This window comes from Atractosteus spatula, chromosome 3 (assembly GCF_055471065.1).
Source record: "Atractosteus spatula isolate fAtrSpa1 chromosome 3, fAtrSpa1.hap1, whole genome shotgun sequence".
NCBI lineage: Eukaryota > Metazoa > Chordata > Actinopteri > Semionotiformes > Lepisosteidae > Atractosteus > Atractosteus spatula.
Window position 1 is genome coordinate 23,604,565 of NC_142708.1, and position 12,829 is coordinate 23,617,393.

The 12,829-nt window shown below is 36.6% G+C and overlaps 1 protein-coding gene across 6 annotated transcripts in view; it reads left to right on the plus strand.

Moving 5' to 3' along the window:
* LOC148837580 (casein kinase I) overlaps window positions 1-10,885 on the plus strand; it is a 75,315-nt gene extending 64,430 nt beyond the window's left edge. For 3 of the 6 annotated variants that reach the window (XM_088910879.1, XM_088910884.1, XM_088910878.1), the window contains 4 exons: window positions 3,533-3,628; window positions 5,370-5,476; window positions 5,994-6,017; window positions 8,253-10,885. In XM_088910879.1, coding sequence (XP_088767005.1) covers window positions 3,533-3,628; window positions 5,370-5,476; window positions 5,994-6,017; window positions 8,253-8,307 — 282 coding nt within the window. In that variant the 3' untranslated portion in view covers window positions 8,308-10,885. The remainder of the gene's footprint in view (window positions 1-3,532; window positions 3,629-5,369; window positions 5,477-5,993; window positions 6,018-8,252) is intronic. The other 3 variants (XM_088910880.1, XM_088910881.1, XM_088910882.1) reach the window with 3 other exon arrangements.
* The last annotated feature ends 1,944 nt before the right edge of the window (window positions 10,886-12,829 follow it).

Here is a 12,829-nt window from a genome sequence, read left to right on the forward strand (position 1 = left end):
CTGCTTTCCAATCAAATTGTAAAATTCAAAGCCCTCATTAGAAATAACGACATAAACATGCTATTACATTTATTGCATTAAGCTCTCAAGTCTCCTGTGTTTGTAAAAGCCTTTAAAAGCACTGTAACTTTAATCTATTATCTGTAACAGCTCCAGCAGCTAAGGACCACTATATACGGTATGAAGGTTAAAAGTGTTAGGTTAAACCAGTCATGGTATAACGTAACAAATATTAGCAGCATAGTTGTTAGCATTTCTGCTTCACAGCAGTGGGGCTCTGCCTTCAATTCCCAGGGAGTTCCTAAGATGCAGTCTCCGTGGAGTTTGTATATTCTCTGTCTTCATGTGGGTTTTCAACCACAGTCCAAAGACGTTCTGGTAGACATTCTGGGCTTTCTGGAAAAATGCCCTGTAATGAGCATGTGTGATTACCCTGCAATTGACTGGCAATCGCAGTTTTCCTTGCACCCGTCGCTTGCTGGGATAGGCTCTGGCATCCTCCGTGACCTGATAAAGGGGTTAGAAAATAGATTGATTTAATGACACTCTTTGGAATCAGTACTCAGTGTAACATGCAGGTTGGTCTCCCTCTGTTCTGATTCATAAGCACAGTGCTGTCTTGATACAGGAGACAAAGGATATCCCTCGAGTGTGCCATTTGAAGTCTTCCAAAAGAATAATGTTTAAAACCAATATAAAAGTGCTTTGGTTGACTGTTACGATCTGTGTCACTGAACTGGTAGTATAGCAGTAATGGCCCATGATGTTACAGTGAGTTTCTGGAAAGGTTCAAATTTCACATAAGAGTGGCAAGACAAGCCCTCATTCTAAAGGAAGAAAAACTAAAATCATGAACTGTAATATAGTGTTGTAAGGAAATATAGGAAGTAAAAATACCTGTACTCTATGTCTGTTGAAAATGTAAAGAACTGTTGGTGGTGAAGGGGAGTTCCCATTACCTGTAAAGCGCTTTAAATGGAGTGTCCAGAAAAGCACTGTATAAGTGTAAGCAATCATTATTATTAACTATATTTTGAAAGCCTGTTTTTCTTTTTCATTTTATAATGTTTTGCCCTTCTTTGAACATATGAATTCCTGACTTGATCCTACTTGGGGACCACAGATACCGCTACTCATTCCAAGTGACACCCTGAGTCCCATCCTTCTGTGATTTGTTCTTCTGTTCTCATTATGTGGTCTTACTCTTGTGTGAAGGACTTGTCACCACTGATGTTTTCTAACATGCTGTATGTGAAAAGGGAAACGAGAAAAAAAGGTTTCAGAATCAATGCGATTATTTCCCTTGACAGATTTACCAAAAATAGACCCAAGGTTACACATTCTTACAGATTACTTAACCATTAAGAATGCTTAGGTGAGAATAGAATGTTCTTGTGCTGAAGGTGTTAATTCACTGTATGCTTTGTGATTTGAGTAGTCTAGTATAATTATGTCCTGAAATGGAAGAAAAAATGATTTAGCTTACAGTGCCATGTACTAGCTTTTTTTAAGATTGGCCATTACTTCAAATGTCACCTTCATCTAACTAGTTAGGTAGCTTTTAATCCCCTTCTAGGTTACTTTTTTATTGTTTTTGGAGAAAATTTCATGTACATATCATGTTTTGTTGGGGGAGATACCTTTAATCTTTGTGAAATTAAGATTATCAAGATGAGAAATCATTTTTGTGTTTGTCTGAACTAAAATTACTTTGAAATGACCTATATCAGGTCAGGAGATTTTTAGTGTTGACTTTGTGATACTTTTTAATAAACATGGTATTCTTCTGTCAGACTTTGTTTTGCAGACAACAAGGCTTCCATGAATTGTGGGATTATTTTACTGTGCTATCCATAGTGTACAGCAGTGCTTTTTTTAAATTGTGTATTTCAAATAATAGTCCTCAAACGTGCATATAGGTGTATATATATACACCTCTTTTATAAATCCATCTAAAATCATAAAAGCAAACTTTTATTCAGGTAAATACAACAACATCTATTGGAGGCCAATTGACAGACTTACAATGATTCTTTTCTCCAAGGTGGTCCCTGCTAGACATCCACTATAACCTCAGAGCTAAAATCCCTGTTTCTCGAGTCTGTAGAACTGTATGAAAAATAATTCCATCTTATACATGCACAGTTACCCTGCCATATTAAAATGATTACCTTGAACATAACAGAGAATTTCTGTGTGGTCTGCCAGTTCGTGTTGGTGTCACCTTTCTGAATCAAAATCATTTTTCAGGCCTTCTCTGATGAACTAACCCAGGTTACTACATACTGCAGTGTTTGTGTGATGTTTTGTATTTGATTCTGCGTATGTCCTTTGTAATGTAGGAGTGGCTCTATGTGTTCCCATTTTCTGGGCTGCTTGTCTGTTGACACTTATGTCATGGCAGCTCATTTTAATGTGGCAGGACTAGGTGAATACTGTTGATACACATTTACACATAAGATTATATGTTATCTTGTCTTCAGGCACTTTTGTTTCAATGATTGGAGCTGATCTTTGGCTAATCACACGGTCTTTTGTTTTATTTTAAATTGAGTAAATTACAATGTTTAAACTTAATTAAGCTTTTGCTTCATTACACATAGCCCCCCGCCCCATCTTTTTTTTCTTAAAAGATAAAACTTAGTGCAGAACCTTCACCAGTGCTGGAGGAGGTTCTTCTCAACCACAACTGCTTCCTGCCACTCAATGGAATCTGTTTTTTTTCTTTTTGTTTAGATCATTACATTTGTTCCTTTTTGTGTGAAACAGGTACTGTATTAGTGGTTTGCAAGTGTCATTCTCATGCAGTGGGCTTGTTGTCTGCATGCAATGCCAAGAACAAGACCTGTGAACGATATGGATTGGAAGTATAGTAGACCTACATTAGGAGCACTCAAGTTGCTGCGCCACAGTCAGTCAAAAGAGAGTGCTCACAAATGACCTTGTGAGCTTTAAGCATACAGAGCATACAACTAAGCATGAGCATAGTTTTTAAATCAAGATTAATTTTAATTTGGTACGTGAAAATGTTCCATCTTAAACTTCCATGGAAGATTAGATAAAAAAATTCTGTCCTTTTAATAGTGCAGTAATGGTAATATTCTCTCATGGCTCTATACTATAGCTGAAAAAATGCAGTCTCTTCATGTATGACCCCTACTGAATACAAAGGTGTACTTTAGAGTTTCATGAAAATCAATAATAGGAGAAATGAGTGCATTAGTCCTACTTAATGATTGCTTCATCATGGCCTGCATGATTTCCAGTATGTTTTACGGTAGCACTTAGGACTTCATTCGCTGTCATTTAAATTTCTGTAGCTAGTGGACGCATTACATTGGTTGATTTTTTTTTTCCTTTTGCTTTTCATGTTTTTCACAGCCCTTTCAGTTCTTCTGCTTGTGTAGTAGTTTGTCCTGAGTGTTCTTTATTTCTGTATACCTTGCTGGCCAAAGCATGCCTGTTTTAATGCTCTTGTGGGTTTTCTCTTCCTCCTCTCTCATGCATGCTCTATGCATATTAAAATGGGCAGTCGACAGACCACAGGGCAGCTTGGGAGCCCCAGCAGGCCAATCCCCACCAATTGAGAGCTCACCTTGCAGCTGACAGACATGGTGGCTCGGTACAGGTATTTCCCGCTTCTTCGCATGACCAGTTTACTCCCTTGCATCCTCTGTGTGTCCCCCAAGCACACCTCTCTTGCTTTCTAGCATGCTGCTGTTTGCAGAGCCAGGTGTTTCCCACGTTTCGCACCTGTCCTGTCTGTATTTGAATGCTTAGATTACAGGGCTTTGTTAGTCCCTTAGTTTTTTTCTTCACATCACATAATTTACTAGTTCGAAACGGTGCAAGTGAATTCTTCAAAACCATTTCTCCGTCAAAGATGGGGAGAGACCTAGGTCTCTTTTATGTGACGGGGGTCTTTTTTATAAAACGTTATACACCTGAAAAAACGTTTCCCTCCAGAAGTGATTGATCCCGTGACAGCATGCCCATGATATGATTGGCTGTGCAGATGAAGCAATCATTGTTAAAAGAACTTTCACCCATCACCCATGGTGATGCTGCATATACACGAAGCCAACATTATGTTAATTAGAATACCGAAGAGCCTGCTTACATAGGCTGTGTAAAAGAAATTGTGACATGGGCTGTTTTTGGTTTGTTGGGGTGCCACAGGCATAGAATAAAAACTAATTTTACAGATAAAATGAGTTGTATGTATATTTTTTATAATGGGGTGGATATCCTTAAAATCATATTGCTCATATTTACTCAGCTTTGATTTAAATCTATCTGGTTTCACATTTAAGTCAGAAATGCTGAATGTACAGTAGACCTACAGCTCTACTACTTATCTTAGCTGTACTAGTCATAGTCATAACAATGTAGGAGGTTCTGCTGAGTACAAATGTTATCAACTGCAGCATTGCGTGCATTCCTCTCATTATTACTTAATGTGTGTCTTTATTGGAGTGGAACAATGGTAATCCTGGTGAGACAGCTTGATTTAGTGTCACTTGCTCATAATGTTTAACAATTGTATAAACCATTTTCAAAGCTGTGAATTGACTATAGAATTAGGCTGTTCGGTCAGTCCTTTAATGACTTCAGAGATATACAGATAAGAATATAAAGTATGTGGTATATTTCGTAATGGAGATGCCATAAAGGAATTATTGCCCACAGTTCTTGCACTTTATAAAAATGTGTACGAAATGCATTTTGTTTTTATGTACAGTGTATTCTGTAAGAAACTTTGAAATTTCTTAAATGTTTTTACAGTTAAAGGTTGGTCTAGTAAAAACACTTTTTAATTCTTTGTAGAATGCACACTTGGCATTCTTATTTAATCAGTGCTAATCTGCCTTTTTTTGTTTGCAGGTTACAATTATTTTTAAAACTATAAAACCTGACTTCCCCCAATTTGCAATACAATCTGTGTGTTAAATACAAGGTTCAAATGAATGACTGTCATGTTCTTCTAAAAATGTTTGAACTTATCTCTAAATGTACCTGACTGTGTTTAGCCTTAGGCTTTTGAGACTTTTTTTCTCAAGTTAAAGCTAAGGTTCATTACATCAGTAGGACCCCTTTATCTCTATTTTTATCTTTTTTTTTTTGCTCATTAATCATTTATCCCTTTTGTGTTTTTAAAAGATAAGTCCACTGATATCTAATCTGTGCTGTGTTAAGTTCAACATTTTTGTTAGGTTTGATGTTTGTGTAGAGTTACAGGATATTTTTCTGTATGGAAACAGTTACTTAGGCTTCAATTTTACACTCTGGTTTGCTGGGAAGACATGGTGTTAAAGGCGTGGTTTAGGTGATGTTGTCAAGTCAGTCATGCCTGCCTTTTGGGTTCATAGGTGGTGAGTTCAACTAACGGGGAGCTGAACACGGACGACCCCACAGCTGGACACTCGAACGCACCCATCACTGCACCCCCAGAAGTAGAAGTAATGGATGAGACAAAGTATGTGCCTCTTCATTCTGCCACTCTGCAGCTCAGATTTAAAATCATCATTTCTGAAATCTGATGCTCGTCACTGCTTTATTGTCATATGTAACATCAGAAACTGCAATCTATTAAGCTTCAGTGCCCAGGCATCAATTTCTCTCCATGTGAATAAAGCTGGTCATACTGGGTCAGGTCGGGCAGTCTGTTAGAAGGAGAAATCTGTTTATGAGAGTGGAGCGGACTGTCCCAGTATGTGCTATTAGATGATGCACAAGGTAGCCCAGCAGTAATGTGGTATTGAATTAGTTTCCTTATGATGGTATTTCCATTTTACTATGTAAAACCCCTTCTTTTCTTGGATGTGGATTTAATTTTGTATGTTTTGTTGCGTTTCTGCTGCTGCTTTTGCCGCTTATGTAATTTGACCTGTCTAAAACGAAGCCTGTCCATAAGGCAATTCATTCAGTTAAATCTGTTTTCTCTCCTGGGCTTTTTTTCATTTCTTTTTTCTCCGTGTTTTTCTTTTGTATAGCTGCCAGAAAGTGTTGAACATGTGGTGAGTTGCTCTAGACTATCTAATGGCATGTGTATCTCCAGAAAATAAGGCATTACTGTATATAGGCAGCTTTTATCTTGTAGGAAATTATATGCTTGCATATATGTGTAAAATACAAAATAGGAGCAAAATAAGATGTACAGTGTGCAATTTAAGGCTTTGGCCATCTTATTAAGGGCTTTGGGCCATCAGGCAAGTTACTATAATTGCTCATTCTGTGTTCCAAGCCCTGGTTTCTGATTGAAACCATGATCATGCTTGAAAACCTTTTAGTACAGTGCAGTATTTTAAGAGATATGTGTTCTGTGGCAAATTAACTGCTTGCGTGTGCATATGTGTTTGCTCGTAAAAACATCAGCAACATTGCTAGCAAGGGAATCGAGAACAAAAACCCTTTTGACATAAGCATTACACCTCTTTCAAAATGAGAGTGGCAAGCTTCATAAGCGTATGCAGTGCAATATCTAGCAGCAGCGAGTCACTCTTTAGGATCAATCGTACTTGTGAATTGGTGAACATGGAAATATTTGTTGTTCACACTTACAATTTCCATTCAGTAAATTAGAGTTTGAAAGTAATAAATTTGGGTTTGGTTCAGGGCATTAATGGAGTGTCCCTGTATTGGGTTCTGCGTTACAGTCACTGTTTTTCTCAGTTGTATCAGTGATCTGGATTCTGGTATACTTAGCCAATTAGTTTTCAAAAGACGCCAAAATTGGAAGATTAACTGTAGATGCAGGAAATCAAAATTCAAATTCAATGGTAATTCAAAAAAATGTACAATTTTAGTCCAAAACCTAGAAGGCAGCACACAATCTAAATAGGAAAACAAACTATAAATAAAAGATAAATCACGAGATTGACAAAGTAGTCAAAGGTGGCAAACAAAATGTTAAGATGCATGCTTACAATTGTGGAATTTAAAACAAGAGGATGTAAAATTATACAGTGTACTAGTAAGATGTCATTTAAAATTGCGTACAGGTGTGTTCAAGTGGCTTTATCAGTAAAGCTGCTTGCAGTTTCAGCCTTGGGTCATGTCCCTTGCCAGCTGCCTCTGGGATTCCCCAAAAAGCTGTACTCGGCCACGGTGCTCTTAGCTTTTGGATACAGTACCCCTGTGGCCTCCTAGCTGGTTGCAGCCTTGTGATGCAATTGGTGAAGGACGCACCTCTCCTCTAGTTCGTGTTTAACGTCTAGTTCAGGGCTATGTTGCTTGTGACGTTAGAAGACAAGTGGCTTGAAGGTCGGCAGGTTGGAGGAGTTCTATTCTTTCAAGAAATAGCAGTATTAGACCCTCAGATCAGTTGGCTGCTACCAACTGAACAAGTTAGATGGGTCAAATGGCTTGTGATATAATTCCTATTCAGATGTTACTGTCACAGTCTGGGGAAGGAAATTGCTTAAAAATATCCTTGTGAAGAATATGCAAAATGTAACTTATGAGCCCTTTTCTTCCAAATATTCCTTTTTATACAGGGTCAACAGGTTGAAATTGACACTTTTGATTGGTTAACACTGACACAATGGAAGTCTCCAAGGATAAAGGATGCAGATTTTTTCTAAACAATCCTTTGCTAGCAATGCCAATCTAAATGTCTTAAAATTTGCACTGTTTGAAGTGGTTGATATTGTTGTCTTTTAGAGACTAAAATCACATTGATATGTACCTTTAATGAAAGAGCTTGTTTTAGCAGTGAGGTTTAGGGTTCTTCCGTACATAGGTTTCTAGAAGACTATAAATGAGTCAAATATCTAAGGCGTAATTGAATATAAAATAGACTATTTTAGACAGCTGAATAATTTTAAAAGATGACCTTCAAGCTAGTAAAAAAGTGACCATATAATGTTTATATATCTTTATTAAGATTGTGGGTCCAATTATCATAGGTTTTTAAGTTCCTAGAAAGTTTTTAAAGGATACTTGGCAATATAGAAGTCTATTCCAAATAGTACTCGGTAGTCCTATTTGTCCATAGTAATAACTAAATATAAGAATGCATATCAGTATGTTAAAAAAGGCAAAGTCAACAGCAAGATGATCTGACTGTTTTTTAAAATGGTTCCTGAAACAGGATAATTGTAGTGGGTCGGGAATAGGTGCTTAGCTGTTTCATGGGTACAGTAGTAGAAGTTTAACGTTACAGTGGTTACGGCCTGTGCTATACAGTTCAATGCAAAGAGCCACAGGAACACATCTGTCTGCTAATTGGATTTTTTTTGTGTTGTTTCCAGGTGCTGCTGCTTTTTCAAGCGAAGAAAAAGGAAAACAATTCAGCGCCACAAATGACTCTGGAGGCGAACAGACAATGGGGAATTACTGACATGTTCATCTGCGGCCTCCTGATCACAGAAATCATCTCGGCGGTGACAAAGCAACCAAGAAAGCATTCTCAAAGGGTTCCTCCTTAGACATTACATGGCGTATCCTTCGGTTTAGTTGTCTACAGATATGATTTTTTAAAAGTATTTTTATTCTGCCCAGTCCTCTGGAAGCTTTAAAGATTCTTTCGAACATAGCTATTTATTTTGAAATTTAAAACCGAAAAATTAAGGGTCACACTGTGTCCCTGGCATTTGCCAAATCTTTTTTTTTTAAGTAAAGTTGAAATGGAGAATATTTTTTTTTTTCCCCAGTCATATATGGAATGATACAGGGAAGTCCAGAGATGGAATAATGTATTTCATTGATCATCCTGCAAAGGACATGGATTTTGCATTAGCTGCAAGGTTGGATGTTTTGACTGCAGAGGACCTTCCCATGAGAAGAGATGAAAAAAGAGAAATGTGCTGTCTTATTCTGACCAATTTAGAGGTTATTTTTTCTCATTCTTTGAGGTTTTCCTTTTTTTTTTACAATTACTGCACTGATTTTTTCCCCTTTCTAGTATTAATGATGGTACTGTACTTGTGTTTGGGTGCAGCAGTACATTCTTCTTTCTGCAATACAGTTGGTACAGCCACTGTCCAGAGGTACCTATGAAGGAGTGAACAGATACTATGATGTAGTGTTTTATTTTTAGCAGATGACAGATCTGAGTGCATTTGGCGGAGTACATACAACATCCGATGGCCATGAATTCATGAGTGCTCCTGCCTCTGAAGTACCTCAGATGGGGATCCAGTGTAGTAGAAACAGCAGCATGTGCTTGTTCAATATTACAAAGTGTTTGTATTATGTAAATTGTGCTTCCTGAAGAATTTTGTGGGGATAGAAAGACACAGTATGTAATCAGAGAGGAGCGTGCTTGAGACTTGAAAATAAATTAACACAATTATGTTTTAGGGAAGTTTGGATTCAGAGTTAAAAAAGGGACATTGTGGATCATTGATGAATGTATATCTGGACAATGCTGGGGTAGTGTATAGACCAAAATATCTTTTAAAAACTGGAGTTTATACCTGTTGCTGGACAACAATGATTACCCTCCATTAGATGACAGCCTGGATGTGCCATGAAATGATGTTTAAATCTGCCTGTACAATTATCTGTGCTTTGATTTATGGTATGTTAGGAAGAATAATGGAGATAGGTCAGACAATACTGCCTTGTGCATACAATAGATATAGTACCAGTGCTATACTCTTAAACCTTTGACGCTGCCAGATAGAGATTTCATATGACTGTCAGAGGTGTCACAAAAGAGACAGCCTGGTACTCCCCCCCCCACATACAGTCCCTAGAAGTGCCTGCATTACGAACAAACCAGCTCTTGTATAATAAAAGGCCATTCATTCCACTTTCCATTCTGTGCTTTCAGTCAGATAATAATGGCGAAGGTGTGCTTGGAGGACTTTTTTCTTGAGGAAAACGAGATGAAAAATACTTCAGTAATGGAGAGCACCACAGGGGGGAAGAAAACAGATTTTACAGGGATATATGTACAACATTTTGAGAGATGTAGTGCTTTCTGCCCAGTCAACATTGCTGCATTGAGCCATTAAAGTCATAGCAGAAAAAAGTTATCGTCGTGAACGCACACCTCTTAAGTTCATTATGTTTAGGTTGCAGGTGTCTCTTTAGTTTTGTTTTTGTTTTATCTGTCAGTCACAGAAATTACTGGCTGAACAGATCACTTGGAATTTTGTGCATTAACCTGTAATTTGATACCTTGGCATTCTCTGTACCATTTCCTCTAAGAATTTCTACTTCCAGATATCTTGCGTTGCTTTGTTTTCTGTCCTACGGAGTGCTCTCTTGTAACCTTTGATCCAAAATGTTGCAACTAGCTCATTTAATATTAAAAATGTCTTAAGAGATCAATTATTATGTAAAATTCCATTCTATGGGCTTCAAAAATAAAGGTCTGGGGAGCTTGTCGCACTGCACTGAAAACACCTCAGTCTCTGTAGTAATTTGACCAAATCCTTATTTTAACCTCTATTTCTGTGTAAATGTGTGAAGTATGATTTCTGTATTCCTAAAATCGTACATAGTTCACTTTTTTCGTAGGACCTCCTCTTTGCCTGTGCAGTGTTTATACAGTCTGGACTTTTCACAGGTACCAAGCTGTGTGCGTGTGTACAATTGCTGCAGTTATGGACTGTAACCTTAAGGAAGTTAAACCTTTTCATTTTGCTGCAGTGGAGGCCAGTGCATATAGACTTGCTTGTTACCAATATTTAAGTAATGCGTTTGTATGACCTGGATTTTTAATTTTATTTTGTATGTTTTTTTTTCTGGCATTTCATACTGGTCCTAAAGGGGGTATTGCAGCCATGTTGGGTTTAGACCGACAATATTGTGCATTCATTGCTTTCCTATTCATACTAATGAAGTCAACTTTGCCTGACTGTCTAAGTAATGTAATACATCCCTGTTTAAGAATATGTAACTGAGGAAAAATTAATAAAAGTAGTTTTTTTAATATTGGTGTGTCCATTTAATTACAAAAAATGATAATATACATTAGGCACAGATCTCAGTCTGGTTATATTTAATATATTTCTCTGGGTGGAAAAACATTAATGGACACTCACATCTCACCGAAATCTTTATAAAATCTTTTTTGGAGGGGTTAAATTGCTTCTTTTAGAAAATATGAAGCTTTAATATGAAGAAAAAATCCACTCACCTAAAGACCTCAAATCTATCAATTTGCTATACAGTAGATTTGATGTTTATTGAGAGTTTAAATATGATTATTAAGGCATCCTTATTTTCTGTCCAACTTACCAAGAAAAGAAAACCTAATTGGAACTGAGTATCCAGCTTTAGACAACAAATTTGAAGGGAGACTGCAAATCTTGAATTAATTTAACATTACAGTTATTACTATATATGTAATATAGATGGGAGCCATTTGATTTTAGTCAGCCACATCTAATCTGTGTGTGTGTGCTATTTCATCTAGTAGTGTAATAAGGCTTACAGTATATGGGTGAGATGTTATAGGGTTATTTTTGGTTTTAAGCTGGTCATAGAAGGAAGTAAATTCTCTAAACATTATTCCTGAAGTAACATTAATTAGTTAAAAACTATAATTTGTCATATTGAGGCAATATAATTCATGTTCTTCTTAACTTAGTGTGTAATAATATGACACAACTACTTTTACATTGTTGGCAGGAAATATGATCTCTGGGGAAACCAGAAAGGACAGGAAACTTCCCTGCTCAACTGTGATCAGCTCAGGAAAATAACAGTTAATAATGTATGAACTGATAACAGTGCATTAACTCCACAGACCACTATGTGTTAAGAATGTACACTTCCAAAGCCTCTTGAAAAGGAATTAGTTTATTTTTCCTGGAATTCCGTAGTTTTTGTTTATCCAGTCTTAAATGTAGGTATTTTATTCTCCAGGAAATGTATGTAACTGAAGCCCATTAAAAACATTTCTCCACTTATTCACTCAGCAGGTGTCAGAAAGATGAATAAATTGTGCTGTTGAGCATTGTTTTTAAAGCTATTTTAAATGCTGTAATGATTAATGAATTTGTCTGAGGTTTTAAAGGGTATACTTGGCTTGTGTCCGACTTCTTTAATTGTTAAAGCCACTTAAATGACTGAAATGTTCATTTGCACAGGATGTTATTTATCAACTGTTAATGGATGTAGGATGACTGGGTAATTTTATATATAAACACAGACCCCTGATTTTACCAAGAGTACTTAATTAAGACATTACTGTTACAATTTCTGTTCTGAAGATTTTACAGTAGTGAATTGAGAGGAGTGATGTCCTTCGGTAATGTTTTCTGATGAGCAGTAGCAGGTAATACTGTAATACATTTTTATATATAAAGTATTTCACTATTTTATTATTATGCAGTTAAAGGGTTCAATATCCTCTGAAAAACAACTAAGGTTCTGTATCTTTTGAAAAAGACCTCATTGACAAGATTGTTAGGTACCACTATAGTTTATGTGGTGGTTCTGCATTTTATGTACTTTTATGATATTGGGTCATCACAGAAACTCAAAAGAAATTGCCTATCTTATACTCTCCTTAAAATATCACACAGAAGGATCATCAGCCTGCCTTTGAAGAATTTAGGTATCTATAAGGCTTTGTGACCACACAAATTGATTTATTTGAGATGAACACTGGCACAAATGTAAACTTACAGAACCTTGTTTTCTTTTGTCTCTTATGTATGTTTCATGATCATACTCTGAAAAAATCTTTGCATCAACCAGCAGACAGTTTTAATATTTTAAATTTATTTTAAACAAAATATGTTTTGTTTTTAAACCATTGCAATTTCACTCTGTTGTGACTTTTTGCAATACCACTTTCTCCGATATGTTAGATGATTTACAATGTGCTCTTGAGAGTGTATGGCTCATCAGGTTCAGTTGGTTGATA